Source organism: Centruroides sculpturatus, unplaced genomic scaffold (assembly GCF_000671375.1).
Source record: "Centruroides sculpturatus isolate CEXI.00-Female unplaced genomic scaffold, Cexi_2.0 scaffold432, whole genome shotgun sequence".
Taxonomy (NCBI): domain Eukaryota; kingdom Metazoa; phylum Arthropoda; class Arachnida; order Scorpiones; family Buthidae; genus Centruroides; species Centruroides sculpturatus.
Window position 1 is genome coordinate 321,696 of NW_019384724.1, and position 26,669 is coordinate 348,364.

General features: G+C 29.7%; 1 protein-coding gene across 1 annotated transcript in view; it reads right to left on the reverse strand.

The window, feature by feature from the left end:
* Positions 1-26,669, reverse strand: part of LOC111628091 (mRNA-capping enzyme-like) — a gene marked incomplete at its 3' end in the record, with an annotated part of 85,622 nt that overhangs the window by 53,991 nt on the left and 4,962 nt on the right. Inside the window, exons 2-7 of the mRNA XM_023371811.1 lie at positions 25,765-25,855; positions 24,773-24,882; positions 14,042-14,145; positions 8,882-8,970; positions 5,085-5,160; positions 4,862-4,892 (exon numbers count right to left, since the gene is read on the reverse strand). Coding sequence (XP_023227579.1) covers positions 4,862-4,892; positions 5,085-5,160; positions 8,882-8,970; positions 14,042-14,145; positions 24,773-24,882; positions 25,765-25,843 — 489 coding nt within the window. The remainder of the gene's footprint in view (positions 1-4,861; positions 4,893-5,084; positions 5,161-8,881; positions 8,971-14,041; positions 14,146-24,772; positions 24,883-25,764; positions 25,856-26,669) is intronic.

The following is a 26,669-nucleotide window of genomic DNA, read 5'->3' on the forward strand; positions in this document are numbered from 1 at the left end:
TGAATTTAATTCGAACAAATTCGAACAAAACATTCAAAATAGAAAGCCATTTTCAACCACTTTCAGCCTCATATCTCCCGCACCCTTATAGCTATCAAGACGCAACCACCCCTATGCACGAATGGAGACTTGGGGCTACCACCACATACAAACACCATTCACGTGCGATGTGTAATTTTGGCGAAAAAGTGAAATATAAGGACATACATGTCCATTTTTATATATATAGATTTTTAATCCTTTATAATTTTGATTATTTAATTGCTCCTTCCTCTCTTCCTTGGCATGTTGTGAAATTTCTGATAGTTGGATAATAAACCGTTTTATTGTAATTTGTCTTTTTAAATTATTTTGAGTTGATATTAAAATTTGGAAAAGGGGGATCCCTAGATTGGTAAAATAGGCGAATTTCCTTCTACAACTTCCGTTGTTGTTTGGGATACAGTTAAGGTTTTAACAAAGTTCGAGCAAATACATAATTAGCAAAAAAAAGTTAAAATAAAGTGATTAAACAAAAATTATTACAAATATCATAAATAACAAATGCATATATACAGATATTTTTTGGAGAGGGGAAATGGTCTTCACAATTTGAAATCAATCGAACACACAGTAAAATGCTCGTATACACGCATGCCATCTATTGTAGGATAAATGCACCATGCCAGAAACCTTTGCAGGAACGTCCCAAAATTTCACGGCAATGGATAAACGGTGTGGTAATGCATGAAGGAGACACACACACACATTCATTTTTATATATATATATAGATGAGTAGAAATATCAAGTAACACAAGGAAACACTTTTTACAATACCTTTAAGAACTTCACCCACTTTTTTTCACTCAGCTAAATTGTTATACTCATATGGTACTTCTATTTACAATGTTAAAATATCTTTTTGGGCATAAAATGCATTACAATGAAATAATGTTGCTATAAGTAATAATATAATAAAAAAACTCAGTAACAAATAAGTAATATAAAAACTTTTGAAAAGCTTTTTACAAAAATATACATACAGGTTTTTCAGTTATATCCTTTAAAAATATTCCATTCTAACACTAAACAATAGTTATGTGTTGTATAAATCCTTAAATGGTAATTTACACACAATAACTTTTACATACATTCAGTGCTTGGTTTTACAAAACAATTTACTGGTTTATTTTCACGTCTTTATATAATGTTGTACCACAGTTGTTTATCTTGTATGCCATTAGAGATATTTATTAAATTATTGTCATTATGTTTTATAATTTCAATATGTTCTTTAAACTTTCTTTTATATGTATTTTTCTCTACATGCAGGATTTTAATATTATTTCTATCAATATTACAGTTACTATTTGTGATATGGTTATACCAAGGAGAGTTGTTATACTTTAATCTAATGGCTGCCTCATGTTTTTTGATCTGTAATTCTAAAGCACATTCTGTTTCACCTATATAATTTTTTGAATTTTGGCAATTACAGTTGATTTTATAGACATCATCTATTTTTTTCAATTTATCACTATTAGTCTTATATATTTTCAATCTATCAATATGTACTTTATTTGAAATTTTATTGGTCAAAGCTGGGGCCAAGACTACATTCTCTTTTTTTAAGTATTTTATTACAATTATCATAAATGTTAGTGATGTATGGGAAGTCTTTGTATAGTTTGTCTTTTTTATTTTTTATATTAAATCTATTTTTATAATACTGTGCTTTCTAAATTTTTAAAGTTTTCTCGGGATAACTGTTCAGAATGAATTTTTGTTCTAATTCATTTAATTCAATTTTTCGGTCCTTTTTGTTGGTAGTTCTTGTGTGTATATTTTTTAACTCCATTATATATGTATTCTTTTTATGTTATCTGGTATACAAGAGTGGTAGTTTATTGTTTTATTTACATTGGATGGTTTTTTATAAGTTTTAAACAAAAATTTATCGTTTTCATTTGTTATTGTTATATCTAAAAAATTAATTTTATTACCTTTTTCAAGTTCTATATCAAATTTTATATCCTCAGTTATACTATTTACTGTGTTGAGAATTATTTTATCATTTGTTATTTGATTATTAAACACTAACAAATAGTCATCTACATATCACATTACAGTTTTTACCCCAGAAATGTTTTGTATTTTTTCGTCCACCTCTTTCATTATTAATTCAGACAGTCCTGGCTCCATCTTTGACCCCTGTAAGATAGTCTACCAAATGATTAAAGAGACAAGCATTCACTGAACAAATAATACAGCTACAATTAGTAAATTCAACAATTAATTATAGTTATTATTATTGATTAAAAGTAATTTGTCTAGTGTTGATTGTCTGCTGTTTTCCACAGTATATCTATAATGACACAGATGATGTAAACTTGAAGAAATGTGATCAATTTGTACTAGTGTAGTATGAAAAAATAATGATTAAAACAATTAATGTTTAAAGCACTAATTAACACTAATAACAAAAACTGATATAAATTGCAAATCATAAGTCACATGATGAGACAAATACTGCATAAAGCTCAAATTTTTATAGACTGCAAGTCCCCGGATGTCACGAAAAGTCCCAACATGTTCTGAGAAACCTGATTTTGTTAAGCCTAACATCATGTCATGTTGGTCCTGTTACTATAGTATCAGATCGGTTTAAATTCCTGTTAGAGGTAGAATAATTTTTAAGGGACTGTATTTTTCCTTTGTTCTATATTATTATTTCTGTTTCTACAACTGTTCCTAAAGAACACATATCATAGGGTCAATTAAGAAACTTGTTCTAATCTTACATGAAATCAAATAAATTACTGGCCTAAGAGAAGATATGCTTAAAAATGAACTACTCTGAAAGTGTTAAGAATGTCTAGATACTTGATGATAACAATATACTCTGACTACAATAAGTAAAGTTTTACATGGTTTTTGCTTCCATTCACCATTTTTGCCAATGAGAAACAAATATGAATATTGAAGAAAAATTTTTTGACTATCTTTACCAGGAATGGCAACAAAAGAAAAAAAAAAAAAAAAAAAACCTTTCCCAGTCAAAATACTTCTAGTCCTTACCAAATATCTCATAAGGTCAACCAATATAGAATTAAATAAAAATAACTGAACCTAGACCTTCAGAAATGTGTAAAATATTGTAAAGTCTAATAAAAAAAAAATTTAAAGTTAACAGCTTTTTAAGATTTAGATGTGAAAAATCTGTATTGGCTAGGTATAAATTTTAAAAAAATTGCTACTTTAAATTACATTTGTGCAGACATTACACATTTCTTTATATTTCCTGGGAGCTTAGTCTCAACTTTTGCAAATAGCAACATGAATGTGTTTGGAGTGTCACATGACATAAACTCATTCAGTAAATTGTCTCAATCAATGAATTGATACCATATGATAGTTTCAAAACATTTGTGTTGCTACTCACAAAATTTGAGACCAGATAACCTGGAAATGTTTTGTGCCCCGGGAGTACACATACTCAAGGTAGAGAAACACTAATCTATTCCATAAAAACAGGAAATGCATAAGTAGCTGTAACATTCTGAATTCAGTTATTGAAACAATGAAAGTTTTTCAGCTATTAAATTAATAATNAACCTGGAAATGTTTTGTGCCCCGGGAGTACACATACTCAAGGTAGAGAAACACTAATCTATTCCATAAAAACAGGAAATGCATAAGTAGCTGTAACATTCTGAATTCAGTTATTGAAACAATGAAAGTTTTTCAGCTATTAAATTAACAATTTATTTATTTTAATTAATTGATAATTAACTAATAATGAAAATTTTTATTTTAATGCAATGCTGATTAAAATTGAACTATTTAATTAAATCCGCAAATATTACATTCTAACTTACTACTTTTTAAAAATATATTTTACTTAGTAATTCATGCAAATATTTAAAAAAAAATTAGCATACAGTAATACCTTGACTTACATGAACCCGGAGTTATGCAATTTTTAAATCTCGTCAATTTGTCTCATTTGAGCGCCATGCAACTCTTAATTACTCACTCCCCCCACACTATTGTTCGGCTTACATGTTCGAACATGTCGCGCAGAATCGATACATAGCTACAATTTAGTTTGTGTTATTTATTCCTGTGTTTGTTATATCTACGGAGACTTGAGAGACTATGTGGTGATTTCTTGTAACCATGAACGAATCAAAAGACGAGATAAGATAACGAGAACATTTATAAGCTTACATATATCCGACTTGGATTTTACACAAATTGCGAAATTATACCCCGACTTATGCAAATTTGACATACGCGGTTATCGCTTGGTCCCACGTATCACGTAACTTCGGGGTATTACTGTATTATATTCTTTATAAAAATCTGGCATTTTTTAGAATCATAGCTACTTTAATAGTCACATCAAAATTGATTATTTTTTAATTTATCAATTTCAATGTAAATATCATAATAATTATAAACTAAAGCCCTATGCGTGATCAATAAATTTGCCATCCACCATTCATATAAGAAAATTTATGAGACAGACCTCTTCAGAAAGTTTAATATGTTTAATATTTAAAGCATTGAACTATTCAAGGCAATTTAATGTATAATCTATTTTACTATAATTTTACACAAAAGAAAATAAAAGAAATATTGGGTATCACTTTAAAACTGTTACAGAATTCTTACAATATAAATATATTTGCCAATAAATTAAACTTGTTCCTACATAATTATTTTATTAAAATTTAAATATTCCATATTTAAAAATTCATGATTCTAATGAAAAATTTAATATTAAAACTTACTACTGTATAATAAATAAAATTATTATTATATTAATTTCCTATACAGAGGCTATGAATAAAGTCTGGAATCAATGTGTTTACTTACTTTTGAAAATTCATCTAAAGCAGCTTCAATACTGTAATTTAGAATAAATTCTTTGTGAAAATTTAAATAAAATGCAACCAAAAAAAACTTTTAACAAAATTATTATCATTATTATTAAAACATTAATGAATGTATATCAACATAATTATACATATTTATTTATTTAACTGTAATAACAACATATAATATGATTATTATTCTGTTAAAAATTATCATTATTTACCTCCAGTTAAACACTTCAACTAAATAAGCAACAATTAAAAAGCCAGTTCGATTGAATCCATGTGTACAATGAACACCTAAAATAGATAGTATATAAAATTATATTCATATTAAAAAAGCAATAATTGTTTCTTGTGAAATATTTATAATTAGTAATAAATTAGTTGCTATACATATGCCGTATTTTCACAGATTGACCAGCATGCCACATATATCTGGAGGAGACTGGCATGCCAGTTAAACTGCAAATAAAAAGTAAAATTAATCAGATCTAACAAAATTAGTTGTTAATTAAATGTTAAAGAAAACGTTTTTCCCAGTATAATAATATAACAACATTGTAATTTGACTGACTAGAGAGATTTTTTTGTTTACAGGGCAATAAAACAATTAGCAGTTTTATTGACATTAGCAGTAGTAGTAAGTCAATGGGGGCTGCACTGACATTCTACCCTGACCTTGAAAGATAACACCACCTCTCAAATTTCACACAAAGCAGATGTTAATTAGTGTAGTTGAGATAATTTAAAGCAAGTTTATGAAAATTGATATGTTTGAGTTTTTGGATCAAGTTACATTAAAATGAACATAAAAATAAACACTTTTGGCATTCCATGAGTATTTTACATTGTTAGAAAAATGATAAAATGCAGAAATTAAACATATAATCATAGTTTTTGATGTAATGCTGATAGTTTTACAGTTTTAGAATAAAAACTAATGTCTATGAAATACCATGTAATGTAACTCGTTCATTGTTGTAACACATGAAAAAATCATGCACTTTCTGAAGAGGAATGTTTAATCTGACTTAAATTGGCATACTGGCATTCCCTGGGATAAACCGGCATTCTGATTTTTACCATACAGAAATATCTGATTTCATGGTCTCCCCAGATAGAGCAACATGCCAGACAATCTGTGAAAATACAGTGTATGTTTGCAAATATACTATGTAGCCTGAAGTAATGAAACATCATAAACAATAGCAACACATGAAACATTTGGCACAATGTAGCAGAAATTGTCTTACAATGTTATAAAAATCAAATAAATAGGAAAACAACAAAGTTAAAGACTAAACTATATTTATTGCTAATATTTTTTTATAATATATCATTACATTCATCAGATACTTGGAATGCATTAATGGAACACAAATGTTCATGTTCCATTAATGATTTAGTGATTAATTCATTTGAAAGTTAAATTTTAACTTAATTTTGACAAGTGTATAGTCTTCTCCCAATTAAAAGAAAATGATCAAAAGCTAAGAATAAAAAAAAATAAGAAAGATAAAATTCAGGTTAAGTTCCATTTTTTAGAAAAGCCATCTGACAATCTGATCAAGTCAAATCAGTATGAATAAGATCATAGGAAAGTTGAAATTAATGGTAGAGAAAGATATACAGTAGAGCATCGATTATCCGACTCCCGATTAACCGTCACATCGGTTAACTGACTGTTCTAGTTGGAAAATTTCAAATGTCCGCTAGTGATGTGGCATTACAATATTTGGTTATGTCTTGGCTACTTTAATATTATTTTTGTTAAATTTTTGCGTGTTTTAGCTAGCAACATTGCTCAACCATGAAAGGGAGACCAGTATTTAAACGAGGCTTAATTTTCTAATTATGAGTGGTTGTTTGTTTTGTGAGCAATAAAATAATTTTAAAATAATTTTTAACGATACAATAGCGACGTTTATTATTTTTTTAAAAATTTGTTAGGCTAAACATTGATGAAAATTCAACGTAAAGTTGGTTAATAGCGATATATTAATAAACTAATTACATGGGATATACTAATATCCTAATATACTATACTAATAATGTATTTTTTCCCTTCTTTTCAGTTATCCGACTAACCTGAGTCCCCAATTGAGTCAGATAATCGATGCTCTACTGTATATACAGAGTCATTCAAAAAACATGAATTATTTTTATTAAAAATGTTTATTATGAAACTATTATGTAAGACAACAGTGCAGTTTGTGGTAATAAATTAAGAAACATATCACGCTTTTAGAACTATCAAGTTAGTCCTATGCACGCAGAAACAATAGAATGTGATAGTTGTTTATTTGCAGCCTTAAGAAGTGATCACCTTTGCAAATTGTGAACTTCAGAGTAGTGTACAAATAACACATTATTTGCAAAATGTTAGAACTGAGGCTATGCATCAGTTGTGCAAATTTTGCAGACATTTCCAATAATAAGCTATAAATAAAGTCGTATTGAGAGTTTTTAGGCTGTGAAAAAACTTGGAAGTGTTCCGTAGTAACAACTTTTTTCCAATAATAAATCTTATTTGATTTCTGAGCATTAAATTTTTTAAATAGTTTATCATTTTCTGAATAATCCTATATTTGTGATTTACTGCAATCAACACATTTAAGTTATTACTTAAGTTTTAGACATAAAATTTATAATAAAAACTGAAGGTATAATTAAAAAGAGTAAAAATCATTAATTTATTTAAAGATTAAACAGTAAATAAACCTGAATTGTTCAATAATAATACTGAATATAATATAATAATATTATACATTAAATGATGCTACTTGAAACTAAACATCATTACTTAATTTTACAAATAGTTAACTAGAACCAATGAATCAGGCTTATTACACTCATAGCAAATTTAACTCTTTATTTGTCCAATATGCATTTCATGCTGTCAGGCCCTTTTCGACTGGATTTTACAAACAATAACTGATTCATTGGTTCTAGTCAACTATTATTTTGAGAATTTGTAATACAGGAAAGAAACTTTTTAATATATCATTGCTTAAATTTATTTTAGTAATTCATAAAAATCTTCAGAAAATATTTAACAGTTTTAAGAATAATACAGAATCTTATTGCATTTTTTATAATTTCCTTCTAGTTTTTTAATATAATAAATAGTCATAATAAATAACTTAAAACATTACTGGCTAATAAAAATTTAATTATATGTTTACTACTTTAATACTTCGATACCATCATTAAAAAAAAAGTACAGTAGATGCTCAATTTAACAGATCCTGGTTTGTCAAACAAAAATTTTAAAACCTTTTTTTTATTTGTGAATTGAGTACACTAAAAGGTGGGGTTGAGTCTATGAGTACAAATTATTCAATGTACCAGTACCTTGAACATTATATTATTATTTTATTCATCCCTTTACTTCATAACAATATTTTAACACCTCTTTCACATTTTCAGTTTGTTATTAATACATGTTTTTAAAACATGCTTGATTTAACGAACTTTCAACAATAGTGGAATTCCCTTTCCCCCAATTAGTCCATTAAATCGAGGGTCTAGGGCAGTGTTTCTCAACCTCTAACGAATCATTGCCCCCTTCAACGTAGTATCGCCCTCTTCACTTCAAAATTCCAAGCGGAGGGCCAAAGCTAACACCAAATTCGTACTGCATTGAATAGACTAGTGACTAGTATAATGTTATTTGTTTAATTATTGTACAATATAACGAATAAAATATCTAATTATTCTTAATATAATGTTTTACTATATCGCCCAGAAAAGTGTTTTTCGCCCCCCAAATTATAAATTGTTACTAATCACCCCTCAACATGGAGAAACGCCCACATGGGGGCGATATCGCCCCCGTTGAGAAACACTGGTCTAGTGTATCATTTTGTCATGCTTCCTATTCTCTAAATGAATTTATAAGAAAATTTGTACAAATATAAAATAAAAATTAGTAGATTTAGTAAACGTAATACATTAATTTCATACATAAATAAATCGTAACTTATTTTTAAAATGTAATGTTTAAAAATTATCAAACCTATAATGTCCAGAGGATTCTTTGAAATAAAATTATGGCATACTCTTATAAATGTTTGAGTTTGTTCTTCTGAAGGGCATTCACCATGGCTACAAAAATTTTTATAAATAAATTAAAAAAATAAATATTTACAAAAATTATTATTATTACATTAGATTATTATATCTTAAAGTATAAAAATTATATAAATAAAATTATTTTACATTAATAAAAGTTGCAACAAATATTCAGAAAATAATGGAACATTTTTTTCTTGACTAAATTTTGTTTGAAAGAAATAATTTTTCATATTTTTGTAATATAAGAAAACATTCTATACAGGGTTCCTACTCAAATTTTTGTTTTAATTTCCATGACTTTCCCTGACTTCCCAACCAACTTCGTACAAATTCCCTGACCCTCATGTCCCTTAGAGTATGGCACATTGGCAAAATAAAACATTTGACTTCTTATGCACGTATGTTTTGCTTCGCCAATATTATAATTAGTTATTTTTCTAATTAACAGTTATATATTTTTTATAATCACCAAATTATTAAAATTAAAAATAAAATGTTTGATTAAAATTCTGTTATTAATCCACAACCATAAATCTACAATGCTTTGAAAAAAAGAAAAAAAACAATTATTTTTTTATTATTCATTAACAAATTTTATATAATCCATGTACAAAAGTATATATTTATTAAATTTATCTCTTAATAAATTTCCTGAAGTTTATAAAATATTAATAAACTAAAAAAATTAGAAATTGTTTTGTTATGCAATCAAAATTATTAAAATGAAAAATGATAAAAAATACCATTTAAATTATTTATCATTTTGTGTACTTTGTAAATTTTGGGGAAAATTTTGTGTAACTGTGTGTTTAGGAAACTTGGGAGGAGAAATTTTCAGTCCTGAACATATTCTGCACTCTTTTTCATAAGTTGTATTGCGCCACATTACTTCTTAATGCCTGCAGACTGCTACTCTTAGTCAAGCATATTGTCAGCAAAAAATCAAAACAGCCAAGGAAGCAAATTCCCTGACTTTTCCTGATTTTTTGACAATTTTTAACAAATTCCCTGACATTCCATGACTTTTTCTGAACACTAATGAAAATCCCGGACTTTCCCTGATTTTCCATCACTTTTTAAGTGTATAGGAACCCTATCTATATTTACATTGCATTCACTTTGCATTACCTAATAGTCACCTTATGCACTCAAATAGACCCACTGTAGATCTATTTTTTAAAATCAATTTGGGGTATAGGTTTCAATCCACCCAAGATGGATTTTACCCACTCACAGATTCAAGTCTTCAAAGTTATTTGAATCAATGGGTTTATTTTTTCAAAATTTGTCTTTTTATGTGTTGATGTGAGCAGCTGAAGAAATCATTAAATAAAAACCAAAAAATACAGTGAAAACTATTATCTGAATTTGATGGGTCCATGAATCTTTTGGATAATGTAGAAATTTGTTTGTTTTTGTGTTAAATAGTAAAATGTAATTACTGTATTTAAAACTAAATTAATTTACTCAAAATCTAATGTAATGTTCCATATATATGACCTAGTTTCACATCACCACAATCAACAAACAACAGTAATTCCAGTTACATGAAGAATTTGGTCTGTGTACAGTTGACTCACCTTAAAATGAACATTGATAAAGCAAATTTTGCTGTTGCTCTGGCAAAATGCCATTGTCACAACATTAATTTTCATATTATAAAGCCAACAAAAATTTTACCAAAATTTGTTAAACCAAACTGTAAATTACCTCCACAACCCCAAAGAAATAACTATTTCCAATAATGATTGCTTTTTATACTTTTCAAATTAAACAATAAAAAGTGGTACTGTAATAAATATTCCATTTTAAGTAGAACAGATTTTGTTCTCCTAGTAAACAGACAAGTTCGACCTCCAATTGTAGAGCAATCCAAACATCTGGTTTTATCAATCATTCTACTATACTCAGAAAATAGGAATTAAAGTTTAAAGACACCCATTCCTTTAAATGGATATGGTCGCATGGAAACATGCATAAGTTTGTATGTCAGAGTATGTACAATGATGCCAGGTTTGGCTACTTTGCACCAAATTTGGCTCCTTTTTTTTACTGTTTTGGAAAAAAAAATGGCACCTTGGCAACATTTTGGATACACATGTAATACCAAAGCCAGATTAAGCAATAGACAAATAAGACAAATGTCTAGGGTCTGTAATTTGGAGAGATCTGGCTTCAGTACAGAAAAAATAAAAACAAACAAACAAAAACTGAATAATAAAAATAAAAATATCATATTAGTATTTGTATTTTTTATTATTAAAAAAATTTTTAAGTGATATTATTTAAGATTTCTTTAGAAGCAACTACAGTAATTTAAATGGGGCCCAATTTAAATTTTGTCTAGGGCCTGCTAGAGGCTTAATCCAGCACTGTTTACCACTGTTAACATAACTCAAACTCATACATCATACTCTGCACAAGAGTATCAGGACTAGTCAGAATGTTGCTCGATGAAAGTGAGATTGATAATGACGTTCAGCTGTTTAAGCCTTCTTTCAAGGATGCAACAGACATCACTAACTGCTATCTGCAGTTTAAGTGACACAGATGAATATCTAAATATGACATTTGTAATTGAAAAATTTTTTTTATACTTTTTCAGACAATATTCAACAGAAAAAATTCACAATTTCTTTCAGTGTTGATTTATTTAACAACTCTGATATACTGCCCCATTTTTAAATGACAAATACCATCTCCTCTTCATTTTGTTTGAATTGAAAATCAATTAAAACATTAATTTGTATTTGTAAATAAATTTAATCTTTTTTAACTTTATTTAGTAATTTAATTCAAAATGTTATAATTTAAATTGCTTATTGGCCTTAACTCCCTAAATTAAACAACCTTGGTCTTGCCCTGAAAATTGTTAATACAAATTTTCAATAAAGCAAACCAACAACTGTTTTCCTAGAGATTTGTATTAACATGAGTTGACTGTATTATGTGGTATGCACAATGCTACATATTCTAGTTATTATTTTATATTTTTTGAAACTGTTTTGGATAATCAAGTTTCTACTATAATTTTAAAAAAGTAACACAGATAACAATAAATGTGATAATTTACAAACTTACAATTATAAATAGGTTATTTACATTAATCTATAGTTTAGAAAATGTGATTTGTGTACAAGTACTGTGGTTTATTTATTTTTTTCATGTGACAGGGACACAGGTTTATTTGAGTTTTTGAGGTAATTTAAACCTGTGGCTCTAATCAAGTGCATAAGATATTTTGCAGTTTCTCCAACAAAAAAAGCAATTACAGTAGAGTTCCGGAAACTCGACTCTCAATAACTTGACATTCCATAAAATCCATTGCCTTGTTCAAAAAAAAAAAAAAAATACATGTAATCTAATTTTTACCTCTATAACACTAGGATCAAATAAGTTATTCTTCTCTGTTGACACTTGATAATAGCATGAATTCCATGTGTTAACAAAAATATAATCATTTTTCCAAAGTGCCACTGCAAAATGCCACAACATGAATGTCACTAACTCAAAAGTAGCCACTGAATAGCCAATACTTTGTTTTAAATTAAAAATTTAACTATAAGTAGAAATGACCACTTTTCATATGTAATTAGTACATATCCGAATTTGCATATATAAGACCTTTAAAAAATCCTGCTATTAGACTTGCATCATCACTATGTTGTAAAACTCATCACCTAAATCTACATTAGTCAAGTTTGGGGGACTCTACTGTATAATGATTAATCAAGAAGGGAAATAAATATAAAGAAAGCATATAAAAAACTTAGCAGTGATTTAAGTTTCAATCAGAAAATGATTCAATAATGTACTTAATGAACAACTATGGAAGCACAAATACAATATTCAATTAACATACAGTATACAGTCGACCCCCCTATAATGTGGGTTCCTATAACAGAAATTCCTATAACGTAGTGAAAAAATTGTAGCAATATTCGTATAAAGAAACTCCTAAAACGTCGTCGCCGACTCATGTCGCGACAAGATTGATAGAATCTGGACCAATAGTGGATGAGCAGCCGAACTACTTTCCTCCGCCCCTGCGCCACGCTACGGAGCGGCTAAATTGAGTTTGCTATCGTCTGTTTAGTATTATATATAAATTATATATAAATTAGGTACTGTACATATAATTATATATTAATTATATATAAATTAGGTACTGTATATATAATTATATATTAACTTAATTTATTGTAACTTTATTATAATTATATATATGCTTTCTGCCGCCTGGCAACACGCTACGGAGATTTTAGGCTAGTAAGTTGAGTTTATTATCGTCTGTACAGTATGTAAATTAGGTACCGTAAGTCTAATACAGCACTAATTTTATACATTTCTTGTGAAAGAAACACTTCTTATTCAACGGCCATAAAAATTATTTATATTAATGATGTCTCCAAAGGTCAAGTTATTTTTCTGCGAAAAATTCGTTATCAGAAATCGCGGCCGCCGTTTCGTGCGCTGTTCCGCGACGAAAACAAGCTTGAGCAACGGCGTAGTCGAACGGTGCACACTCGGTAAGTAATCCTACAATTTTTTGTTTATAGCATAGTTTATACGGATTATTCCCAAAAAATTATACGTGTTTTGGAAATGTTGAGTGGAATTAGTCTAGAATCGGTTAATTTTATAGAAGAAAACCTTTCAAACAGCCTTAGTCCGTAAACTTCACACGTGTCGGGCTGCGATTGGCTCATGTATTTAATGATTCCTACAACGTAAAATTCGAATAACGTGGAACGTATCTAAGCGTTATAGGGGGGTCTACTGTAATGGCATGCAGTCCGCTATTAAAGTTCCTATTACAATCCTCTCAATAACAACACTATAATAATTATTATTATTTGTTAAAACACAACAAATTTCACATTTATATTAATTTTCTGTCTTTATTATTTTTAAAATTTGTAAATTTAATATCCATCTTATATATGTTTTAGGATTAAAAAAAATATATGCTACATAATATCAAATTTGAAATAGAATATGATTTCTTCAAATAAACATCATAATTACAATTAATTTTAATAAGTATAAAAAATGTTTTATTTAAATAATGCATGCTTTAAACACTTTACAAAGAACCTACCCACGACACTGAAGTTTTAAATATTTTATATCTGCTTCTTCGACACTGCTTTTATCATAGAATCTAGTTGTGTTTGTTAAATCAATCCAAAGTCCCATTTTAACCTGTAAATATAATTTGAAGTTATTTTAAATACTTAAAAACAAACAAAAAATTCAACTTTACTTTCCTAGCTGTTATAACATAATACTGTGATCACGTCACATTCGATCCTCTGGGCTTTTTACAAATCTCAATGTTTTGAGATCACTCACAACCCAAGAAGTCAAAAAACTGATACTATGTGTGTTGTGTTTGCATCAGTTTTGTTTAATATCTTAGGATGGGGTAAAGATTAAGAAACGAAACTTGACATGGTAACTTGCATATAAGGGGCACTGATACTATTAAATTTCAATGGATAAAGGTTGAAAAAGTAGGGAAATAAAAGGGCAGTTATATGTCATATCTTAAGTGTGATCAAATTTAATGAAAATTTTACTTGTTATTGGCATTTACAATTTTTTTAAAGAAACTCATCTCTATCATCAAAATTAAACCTTTTGCCTTTTTATAATGATTAATAATAATAATAAATTTTTTAAAATTAAATCTCATAATAAATAATATACATCAAACATTGTTGGTCTAGTATTTATGCACCTGAATCCAGTTTAAAGTTCAGTAAGGAGTGAAGTGTATATTAAATATATCCTACACAATTGTTTATTGCTAACATGACCCTGAATTAACTTTAGAGCAAANTATCATCAAAATTAAACCTTTTGCCTTTTTATAATGATTAATAATAATAATAAATTTTTTAAAATAAAATCTCATAACAGATGGCACCACTCACATGTTTTAACTTTGCACTAAATGTATCTTAGTACTTCTTAAACATAAATATTTTTGCTGGAAAAGCTATGCAACTCATTGCTGGCTTTTTTATTAAATAAGTTATTTATTATAACCAATTAATTCCTAATAAAAAATCCAGCAATGAGTTGCTTAACTTTCCTAACAACATTTAAAATTTTAGCAATGTCATCTGTAATGATATTTTATTTAAAAACCTTTTTATATTTTTAATTATAATAAAATGGCAAAAAGCTTAATTTTGAGGGTAGGGATATAAAAATTGTAAAAGCTAATAATGAGTAAACTTCATTAAGTCCGACCCTACTTGTAATATAACACATGGTCCTCTTTATCTCCATACCCTGTTGATCTTTAACCACCAAAATTTAATAACATCAATCCCCAATATACAAGCCTCCCTGAAAATAGAGAAAGAGCACAGAGCCAGAAAAGTAGAAATATATTAATAAAATCATTAAATACAACAAAAACCAGATGTGATTATACAAAAGAAAACTGCAAAAATATTTGAAACTAACAAGCATAATTAAAAATATTGCACTGTAATAAAATTTACATTTCCTATTAACAAACTTATTTTACAATGGAATAATATATTACTTTTAGACTAAAACTAAGTGTTGAATTAATTTTAATTTTATGGAAAATAATACAGATAAAGTCCTAATTAGTGAATTTCAGGACATCAAATTCTCAATAGTTTGTTAATTAGTATGTTATTTATTTAGGATTAATAAACTTTCTGACAAATTTCAAAATTTCTGACAAAAAATTAAATTGAGAGTTTAGAACATATATATATTCATTTAAGTTAAATTTTGTGTAAGGTGTAAAAAAAAACTACAATCAAAAGAATAAAAAAGAAAATTCTTTAAATTACTCAATAAAACATGTTATATAAGAAATTATATAAAGAAAGAAAGAAGCATTTGATGCTTGGATGAGTGGCCCTAATGTATTAACGATTCACCCCTGTTCACGCCATACAAAAGAGTGAAAATAGTAACAAACCTTGGAACACGCATGTGATGTATGTCAACATTTTCCCCAAATTGTATAACTAAGTAAAATGTAAAATAAATTTATTAAGCAACGAGTCACTCCTGCTTATGTCAGTCATTGTAAGGGATGTAGTAATTTGTAAACCTGGCAGCAATTGTATATAAGGTGCACTCCTTTAGAAGAGATAGAGTTGGAGATTTTGGCTTTAAATGAAAGAGAAATAAATTTCTCTTTAATCTAAAGGGGAAGGGGTGTAAGGAACCAAGTCTGAGCGTTATTTTTAGTTACTTTTATTTTTGCTTTTATTCTATTTTTGTTTGGGGCTTATGTTTTGTTAGGACAAAGATTTCCTCACCATTCACCTTAGAAACTTAAAAATAGAAGAGAAACAAACTCACCGACGAGAGAAAAGCGCCATAGTTAAAACTCACGCACACTTGCGCTCCAGAGCGAAGAAAAGTAAGTCCGCACCGAGAAAAAGGGGGGAGACCCCACAAGCACAACTTAGGAAACTTGCTAAACCTTAAAAGAATAAAACAACCCAAAAATTGTCAAAAAGAATAATGTAAAAGGTTAGCGAGTATTGTCGGAAAATAGGCTGCCAGACAAACAGAAAAAAGTTTGTTAGCAAATAAGTATGTAAATGAGGGGAGTGATCACTCTCAGAATTGTGATGTCACCTCACAGTATAAAGACCGAACCTCAAGTGAAGATAGTCGAGGTGAGCTTCTGTTAGCAACGAGCATGGTAAGCTTCGTAGCAGTAAACGAGAGAGAGGTGTCCAATAGGATAAAGTAGTTCCAATGCAATTTTGAAGTTATTCGATTTGTGGATTGAAGATTAGAGAAAGTCTTGAGTTGAGGAAAAAGGTTCCTAGTATATTGAGGTGATGATTAGGACCTTTAATTTATAAGAATTATTGTACATAAGTTAAGTCTTTGATTTTTGTCGAGTTCCAAAGGGAAATAGAGTTAAGTTAGAAAATAGATTGATTTGAGTTTATATCGGGTTGATTCTTATTGATTTTCATTACATAAATTGTTATTTGATTTTTACTAAATTTTGTATATAGTTATTACCAGAATATTTATTAAATATTGGATTGTTATTGACTAACTTTGTCATTATTTAATTCGGTGCCCACTTAAAGTCCAGGCCTGGCACACTAATGTGAATCCGCGTAAAGTACCCGTTACAGAACCGCTATTTCCGGCACACAGTTGTGTCAATAATCGTTGGAAAAGTCGGAAAAATAATATAGTACTTTACACTTAAACTTAAAAACAAGCTTTTTTGAAACAATTTTTAATAGTGGTAGGTTCAGTGTTGTTTCAAACTGAACACAGTCATTACAAAATATTTCATTTTATTAATGCCAATTTATTTTCATCTTCCATTTGATGAATCATATGTTGGACAAGATGCCATCTGTAATGGTTTTTCATTAAGGTAATCACACCTTGATCCATTGATCCACTGGCTGGAGTTTACTAATGCAGTTTGAGGAAGAAAGATCATATAATTTCAAAATATAAAATGATATGTTTTCAAATGTTATTGATGTTTTGCAATAGATGAAAATATGAGAATATGTACAAACTGCATTAAATCTATTGTAGTTTGTACATATTCTTAACAGATTTGTTAAAAATCCTTCACATCTTTGAATAGCCATGTTTAGTTTGTCGGCATTTTCATCTGTCTATTCAAGCCATTTGCAATGAAAAAAATGCTTTATTTCATCATAAATATAATAATGAAAACAATTTCTGTAAACTATATCAAGATACTTCAGAATTATGGAAATTAATTAATATTAATTTGAAAGAATTATCATTTCTTTTTTCTTTATTCTATTTCAGACAGATGAGATATTAGATAATATAAAATATTTTTTATATTAATAATGTTAATATTAAAAAAATATATGGGCATCTGCCAATACAAAAAATGAAACTTCAAGAAAACTAGTTCTCATTTATTCAAAAGTAAACACTAGTTTTCTTGAAGTTTCATTTTTCATATTGGCAAATGCCCATATTTTTTCTGGCCACAAAATATCCCAACAGAGTGTCTTTTCAATCATTATCATTCAATTATCAGTCTCAGTGGAGTGAATCTCTTGTCAGAAGAATGCCCAAGCATTACATAGTGGAGCATGTTGTATCTACTCATGTGTTACCAACCCAAACATCACAAGAATCAAGCTCACATATATTGCATAATGAATGATTTCCCCACAAGAAAATCCAAATAATGTGCCGAACAGCAATAATGTTTGAAAAAATATCATTTTATATTTTGAAACAAAAAAGATTCAGTGCTTATAACTTGCATATGAATTATGCTATTTTTTTCATCTTGGATGCTCAATAACTCAAAAACTGTCCATTTTTGAATTTGTGTCTATGGAGACTTTTGATCAGAACTACTTTTTTCTTCAAATTTCAATTCATGACAACAATGTGAACATTATGTTAAGACAGTAACAGTTGATCAATCACTGAAATAGGTAGAATTAAAAAAAACTTGTCTAAACAGAAGTTAGAATTTCAAACCAGTATGGAAATAAGTTACAATTGTCAGAATTTTAACAGTGATACATAGTGCTTTTTTCTAAAAAATCACTGCTGGTACATATATATATGGTGACTGAACATATAGTATTGTTTTTACTGAGCAACTGCTGGTATTATGTAGTGGCTATGGATACTTTTTCATGTTATCTGCCAGTATGGTGTACCAATGCATTCAGGCTGAAACAGAGCACTGGCAATACATACACAAGAACTGGTACAGGTCGTCTTTGTCTTTCACACACAATACTTTGTTAGCTTGTAAATCAGTTTTCTTATGGTTAGGACAGCTAGATGTCTTAACTTATAACAGTTATAACTAAGGCTAGAAAATCATAACAAACATTAAAAATCATTTAAATAGTTACAAAAATCATTACTTAAAATGATTTTTAGTGCTTAGATACCCTAGCTTTATTTATGACAAATTTGGATCTTCATACATTTTCATTGGACAAACAAATTTCAAACTATTTTATCCAGTAGTTGTTTGGCTTATTACTAATACATTGTTTTTGAGATGTTTGTATACATATAAAATTCAAACTATTGTGTAGTGTTGCTTTCTGTCAGTTTTAGTTTTGGTAACTACAGAATTAGTTAATTTTTATTGCCTGTTTTCTGTTTAATTTATTATTTTAATGTTTCAAACGATGTTTTATGCATTGTAACATTTTCACTGTAAAAATTTAAAATATTCATATGTTAATAAAAGATTTCATAATTTTTCTTTTTAGCTCTCTGGGAAAAGTTAGAATATGCAACTGTATTGTTCAACTTTTGGATATTCAACATTTACATACATTTTTAAGATTGTACTGTGTTCAAAAGTTAGGGATTATCTGTACATGTTTTGCCTATTACTGATATAAACTTATATATAAATATATACTGTCAAACCTGTCTGTAACAGAACATGTACATAGCAAAGATCTGTGATTAATGGAACATTTCTTCAGCCCCTTAAATTTTTTGCGAAATTAATGTAAATTAACCTGTGTATAGCAGAACCTGCCTAATGCAGAAATGGAAAGGAAACACAGGCCATATAACAAAAAAATTTGTATCTTTATCCAATTTAACACAAATTTAACAAGAAGTTTACAAGCCTAGCATGTATAAATCATAAAAAAGTCATAGCCCAATATAGAATAGCCAATATAGAATATCAAAATATGATTACTGTATTATGTGAGGACCCGGAAGGAAGTCAACGTAGAGGTCCGAATGGAGACTATCAATCGAGAAATTAAAGATCTCAATTAAACAAAGATAGTTTTTTTTTGTAAATTATTTAAACAATTGAAAAGACTAAATTCAAGGAAAACATGGCTGGAGAGGAATTGTATTTAGTCGCAAAACTGACCTCTCCCACGCCCTCCGATCGGTTTCAAATTGTCACCAGGTGACGAGTCAGGACCAATGAAAAGATGGCTTTAAAGGAAAAACCTATAAAACTGTGTGTTTCAAGGACAGGAAGTTCTTGGTTCATAGTGTTCCTCTCCTGTATTTTGTGCTCCTGTCATTCAACAATGAAGACTTGTTCGACATCCCAGGATTTGTTTTCGCTATCCCGTCCCGTCAAGATTCGCCCAGGTACACATAGTCATCGGAGGTCATCTCTACAAGTTGTGCTGTGCATCCCGGGTCCGTCACTCTCCACATCATCTTCGCCAGAAAAAATGAAACAATCGTCAGAACATTTGGACTTTTTGAATGGACTTGTTTCCCTCCTTTGGATAGGCATTACGCCTCATTATAAGAATAGTTGTAAGAAAATTTATATATCTATTAAACGGTTTTAAATGGTAAACCTGTCTCTGTGAGTCTTTCCACGCCCACATGACTGTTTTGACCACTCGAATGTAATGAAACTTTCCACCCAATCAGCTAACCTCACAATTACAGTAATTTTATTGTAATTTTAAACGGAAAATTTTTGTGTATTTTTATTAACAGCTGTTTTTACTTAACATAAATATGTGATGTAATTATAAGTTGTGAAATTTAACACATTATTACCGATGTAAGATTGTATTCTTTGTTTTGATGCTTATTTCAAACTTTTTTTTTTACACAACATTTCATTTGAATAAAATCTAGTCAAAATGTCTGCAGATAAAATGTACATTGAGCATATTATGCACACTTTTTAAGTTTTGTAAAGGCTATCACGCTATACAAACAGTAAAAAATACTCAATGCTTATAAACTCCAAGGGCTGATTGCAGAGACAAAGTTTAGAGGCCGACAGCGGTTTACAGATCGGGTAGACCGCTGTTCAGAAAAATTTCATTGCAGAGACGGCGTTTCTCGCCCGCCACAATGTAGACAGCGATTAGAAACAAGTTATTTGACCTACTTTCTAGACTCACTGGACAGCAGGTTTAGAGGGCTTTTCGATTCGAGTGGTAGCTTTGTTCGTGGAAAAGTTTAGATAAAAACAGATATCGTTCCTTCGATAAATGTTGTAAACGGTACGAATCGACAAAATTATTCATTAATTAATTGCTCGGCGCAAAAACAACAAAATTAAATACTTTAAATTTGTTTTAAATGTTCCAATTTCGACATTCAAATGGGTGAAGACTTAAAACTTCAATTTAATTTAAATCAGATGCATTTATTTACAATTCGAGTATCGTGTCGGTTATAAAACGTTAATGCATTTCCGAGTCATTGTACTGTTAAACAAAAGAGACAATTTTAATAATTACAGAAATCTGTTTATAGATATTAAAAAAAATGCAATATTAATAATAAAATATTTAAAATTATTCATTTCGACAGTAATAAGATGTCGAAATAATTCCTTAAAAATCTATTCCGAAGACGAATTTCGAATTCGGTATAAATTTTCTAAATATGGATTTGTTCATATTTTAAATCGTATTGGCGACGAAATTAAATATCGAAATGGAAAAGGATTGTCATTAATTGCCGAACAATGATTTTGACGGCCTTAAGCTTTCGGAATATAGCTGACGACCATTTCTGACGTCACGAAGAAATAACCTGATTGGCCGAACGACTCCTAAAACAGGGGAGTAATAGCGAAGTAAGTAAGAGCCAATGTTTTGCCGAAGTTCGTTTAGAGAACGGTCAGAAATAGACGATCGTCGTCTTTGCAACACATTTTAAACTGCGGTTCAGCCAGCCAACGGCTATAGGCCGTTTGTTGATAAACGTCGTTTAATGTAAACTCTGTCTCTGCAATCGCCCGCAAATGTGTCAGATGTGGTTTCGAAAGTTTTGTTCATGAAATTTTGAACTAAAGGATACAAAACATATGGGATCCCAAAAGCTGTTGAAGAGAAATTGCAAGAAGAAATTGTTAAAGATTAACGAATCTTTAACAAGATAATTAAAAAGATTAATAAATCTTAGTGTGTCACAGACACGTATTGCTGAAACACTTCATCCACTTGAAATACACTGGTGTGCAAAACTTAAGGACGGGATAGATAAAGTAACAGAAATTATGAACAACTTAATGGAAATGAATGAAAGTGCAGGAGCATCTTCCCAGAGGTCTCCCGGTTGTGCACAGAAAGCTTGACGTCACATGACATCAGGTCAGTGTGACTATAGTGCCAAATGCGGCTGGCCACACAACACGAGGCAGTTGAAGAAATGGTAAAAGACAGTGTGTGTCAATCAGTGAGCAGTTACAGTGCACTGTGGTAGTGTTCTTTATTACAACATGTCCCAGAGACAACATTTGGATAACTTCACACGGGGAAGAATCATTGGGAGACTGGAAGAAGGACGAAGTGTGATGAGTGTAGCCCAGGAGTTTGGTATTGCTCACAGCATTGTTTCATGTGCATGGGGAGTGTTCCAAACCACAGGCACTGCTGCCCAAAGGAGAGGAGGTGGTCGGCCACGATCAACTACAGCAGCAGATGACCGCTACATTGTGCAACAAGCAATAAGGGACCCATGTCAATCAGCAGGTGCAAATGCAATCACATTTAACAGGACTGCAAGGCACGCAATCTCACGCTCCACAGTGGCATGGTGACTGTATAGGGGTGGTCTCTTTGCACGACGACCAGTATGTTGCATTCCATTGACACCAGCACATTGGCGGCACTGTTTGTGATGGTGCCAAGAGCATAGGGACTGGTCCAATGAGGAGTGGGGTCGTGTGCTCTTCTCAGATGAGAGCAGGTTCAGTCTGAGTAGTGATTCTGGATGTACCCTCATATGGCAAAAGGTGGGAACACATAATGCACCCAGGAACATTGTCTAATATGATCATTTTGGTGGTCAAGGTGTTATGGTGTGGGGAAGCATAATGTTGCATGGGCGTAATGACCTCCAAATTTTTTAACGCGGTACTGTCACTGGTCAATGTTATTGTGACACTGTACTCCTTTCCCATGTGTGTCTTTTCGGAGGTGCATTCGGCCCTGACTTCATTTTTATGGATGACAATGCTCGACCGCATCAAACAGTGCAGGTGGAGGAGCTCTTGGAGCAAGATAATATTCGGTGAATGGACTGGCCTGCCTGTTCCCCCGACTTAAATCCCATTGAGCATGTGTGGGGTGCATTGGGGAGACGTATTGCAGCATGTCCACATGCACCAACGACCATCCAGCAGTTGTCAACTGCACTGGTGGAGGAGTGGAACGTCCTACCAAAGGAATTCCTTACCAACCTTGTGGCAAGCATGGGAGCACGTTGCAGAGCGTGCATTGCTGTCTGTGGTGATCACACACCCTACTAAGAATCATGTCCCACCTTTTTGTAATGTCCAGAGGATCATCAGAAATCGCGGTGACTTTAGTGTAATTATTGTCGTTGAATAAAAGTGTCATTTCTGTTTGTCTCATTACGTATTTCTGTCAGTTACCTTCTGTACTATACTGTAGCAGTTCTTTCTATGTATGGGCCAAGTTTCATCGAGCTATGTTACTTGGCAGTGACACAACATGTGAATGTTACTTTCATCCTTAAGTTTTGCACACCAGTGTAGTTGTAAAACATGCTAATGATTGCGTTCCGCATGCAGTTTGTTTTTTTTTCCACTTATGAGAAAACAAACTGAATTGAGTATAATTTTGTTGAATGAAATTAGGCAACAGTAAGGTTTTGTTTGTTTTAAATTAGTTACTCATTTTTATCTTAGACAATGTTTTTACAGATGAATAAAAAAATTGAAGTTAAAATAAAAATATTTGTTATTAACCAAAAATTTGTTCTAGCCAGTGGTGATTGTTTGATTGAGTACTGAAGTACCACTGTATTTGATTAACATAACTCTGATATACATGGTAACATTGAGAAATTTATTAATCGCATTAATCAAAGGATATCTATAGTAGGTAACCTGTATATAGTGGAAACCTGTCTACTACAGAAGAGTTGTTCAGTCCCTTGGGATTCTGTTATAAACAAGTTTGACTATTATAAATTATAAGTAATTTAAAAATAAAACATTATTAGCTTAATAAGTATTGCTTGTTTTTTGCATGTGTCTGTATATACAAGGTTTTCCAAAAAGAATGTTACGGTACCATTTTAAATTATTGTAATTATGTTAATTATTATCTTAAAACATTGAAAAACTGCCCAAGTTTCACATTTGTCCATTACAATTTTTCAATATGTGCTCATGTCACATGGCACACATCTGACTGATACCCAAATTCTTCCTGAGCTCACTAGAGCATAGGAAGAATTTGGAAAAAGCTACAGCATATCCATTGTGACTCCTACCATAGCAGACACAATTCTACAGCTCCTGCAGAATAATCATGTTCAGTGCCGTAACTAGGCAGGTGCAATAGATGCACCCGCACAGGGCCCACTTGGAAGGGAGCGTATTTCTATTATTATTTTCCCAAACCTAATTAATTAAGGGGCCTAAATGCAAATTCTTGCACAGAGCACAGAAATGGCTAATTACGGCACTGATCACGTTGCACAATAATGAGTGATTCTGACTTTGCACACTGCAGAACATGAAGTGCTTTCTCTGTTGCAGAGTCTCCACTTTTGTTTACAGCACTTCCTAGAAGTAGTAGACAATAAGACATTGAATGCAGATGTAGATGAATCTCAGACAGTTACTCTATCAATTGATGTACTGTAATTGTATACTTCTTAGATGATAACTAACATAATTACAGTAATTTAAAATGGTAGCATTCATTTTAAAAAACTGTGTATAAGCATAAGTATGTATACACACATATTTAAGTTTATTCTAATAAATTTCTATTTTTAAAATACATATCTTACTGAAGAATAATGTAAAATTAGATATTCAGAATAATCACACCTTATAACTCTTTAATGAAGATATCAACATACTAGGAGAAAACCTGTTTTCAAGTGGCACTTCATTGTCATAAACTTCATTTAAAGGAGTTTTGAAAGGAAGAAATTTTCCTGTAAAATATAATAATCTAATTTTTCTAATACAATAATTATAAAATATATTCCAAATGATTAAAGTTTATGTATTAGTTAACTAATAGCTTTAACCATTTAATAGCATTTAACTCTTAACATATTTTTGAAGGGTCAATAACTTAACTTTAAATTGTATGACACATTTGAAAATCACTGTCATTTTTTAATGTAATTGCATTTTTAAAATTTATTATTTACCAAAATCACTTCAATTATATATTTATTCATTCCTTTTTCTAAGTAAAATAGTTTATTCAGAAAATACTTGACCATTCAACATCCTTTATTCAATTACAAATTTAATATAGATTAAATAAGGAATTACAGATTCAAAACACAGTTCTAAAGCAAGCAAATATATATTTATTATAAAGTAAAAATGTTTTACTTGTTTGGTTATTCACATAAAATGTGATATTTATATAGTACACTTAATGAAACATCAAACACCTTCTATTGCTCAGAAATGTTTATGTTTATCCTATTAGACTGAAAATGTTAGTGTTTTGTTAAATAAACATTTCTCAGTGATAGAAGGTGCTTGATGTTTCATTAAGTTTTAAAAATGCAGAGTTTCATGTTTAGTTAGTATTTTTTTAAATAGTACTTTGAATACATTTTTTAACACTATGTTTTACTATTCTCTATATTTTTTTTGTAGTTCTTATTGAATTAAATATTAATCGAATATATTCAATATGCAATCAACAGAATAATGAACTAATTTAGTAATAAGATTTGATTATCAAAGTTTTTAATATATTAGTAATTTCAACTATCAATATTACATATTTATATAATGTTTAATTTATCATGTAATTCATTACAATTAAGTTATAAATTTATTTTATACCATACCTGTAATTATGATGCCTTTCCGAGGACAATTTAACCAACGAGGAGGAATTCCTAAATTTGTAGTCTTCTTTCCATTCATGATGTTTTTGTACTGTAGAAAATATTTCATAAGTAAATTTTAAGTCAAAGAATTTTTTTTTAATTAAGGTTTATTATATTAAATCTAAATGACAATATATATACAGCAGACATTCTTATAGAAAACATTTTTATACACTAATGTCCAAAAGTTAAGCATAATCAATATACTTATATTTCATAAATCAAGAGTCAAAACAGCACAAAATTTGATATTACACATGTATTTTCAGCCTTGCACAGATTTGGTATGCTTCTTATCAAATCATTGAATCATTGAAGAGCTCTGTGGGCAACCTCTGTGGTATGCTTGTTTAAGTGAGATTATACATTCTTCTCTAGAGGGCACATAAAAAAAACTGAACTAGTTTTTATTCTAAAATTGTGAAATTGTCAGCATTACATCAAAAACTATGATTATATGTTTAATTTATGCATTTTGTCTTCTTTCTAACAATGTAAAATATTTGTGAAATGCCAAAAGTGCTTTTTTTTGTTTCATAAACATATAAATTAATAAAAATTTTCACTCTCTTTCTATACAGGAAAAAAAAACTTAAAAGAAAATTTTTTTTATTTATATTTTTTTAATCTAAATGGAAAAAATATTGATCCCATTAAAAAAATTTTAAAGTTTATTTTTATAATAAATTATTTCATTGAATTTATTAAAATTATAAAAGTTATGTATAGTACAAGTACAGTACTTATCAGATGGAAAGTCCATTCTCTATCCAGTCCCATTTATGTTTTCATTTATTTATTAAATTTCTGTCAAATAAGCAACAAATGAAAGCAGCTGAAGCTAACACCAACAAATTGTTGTC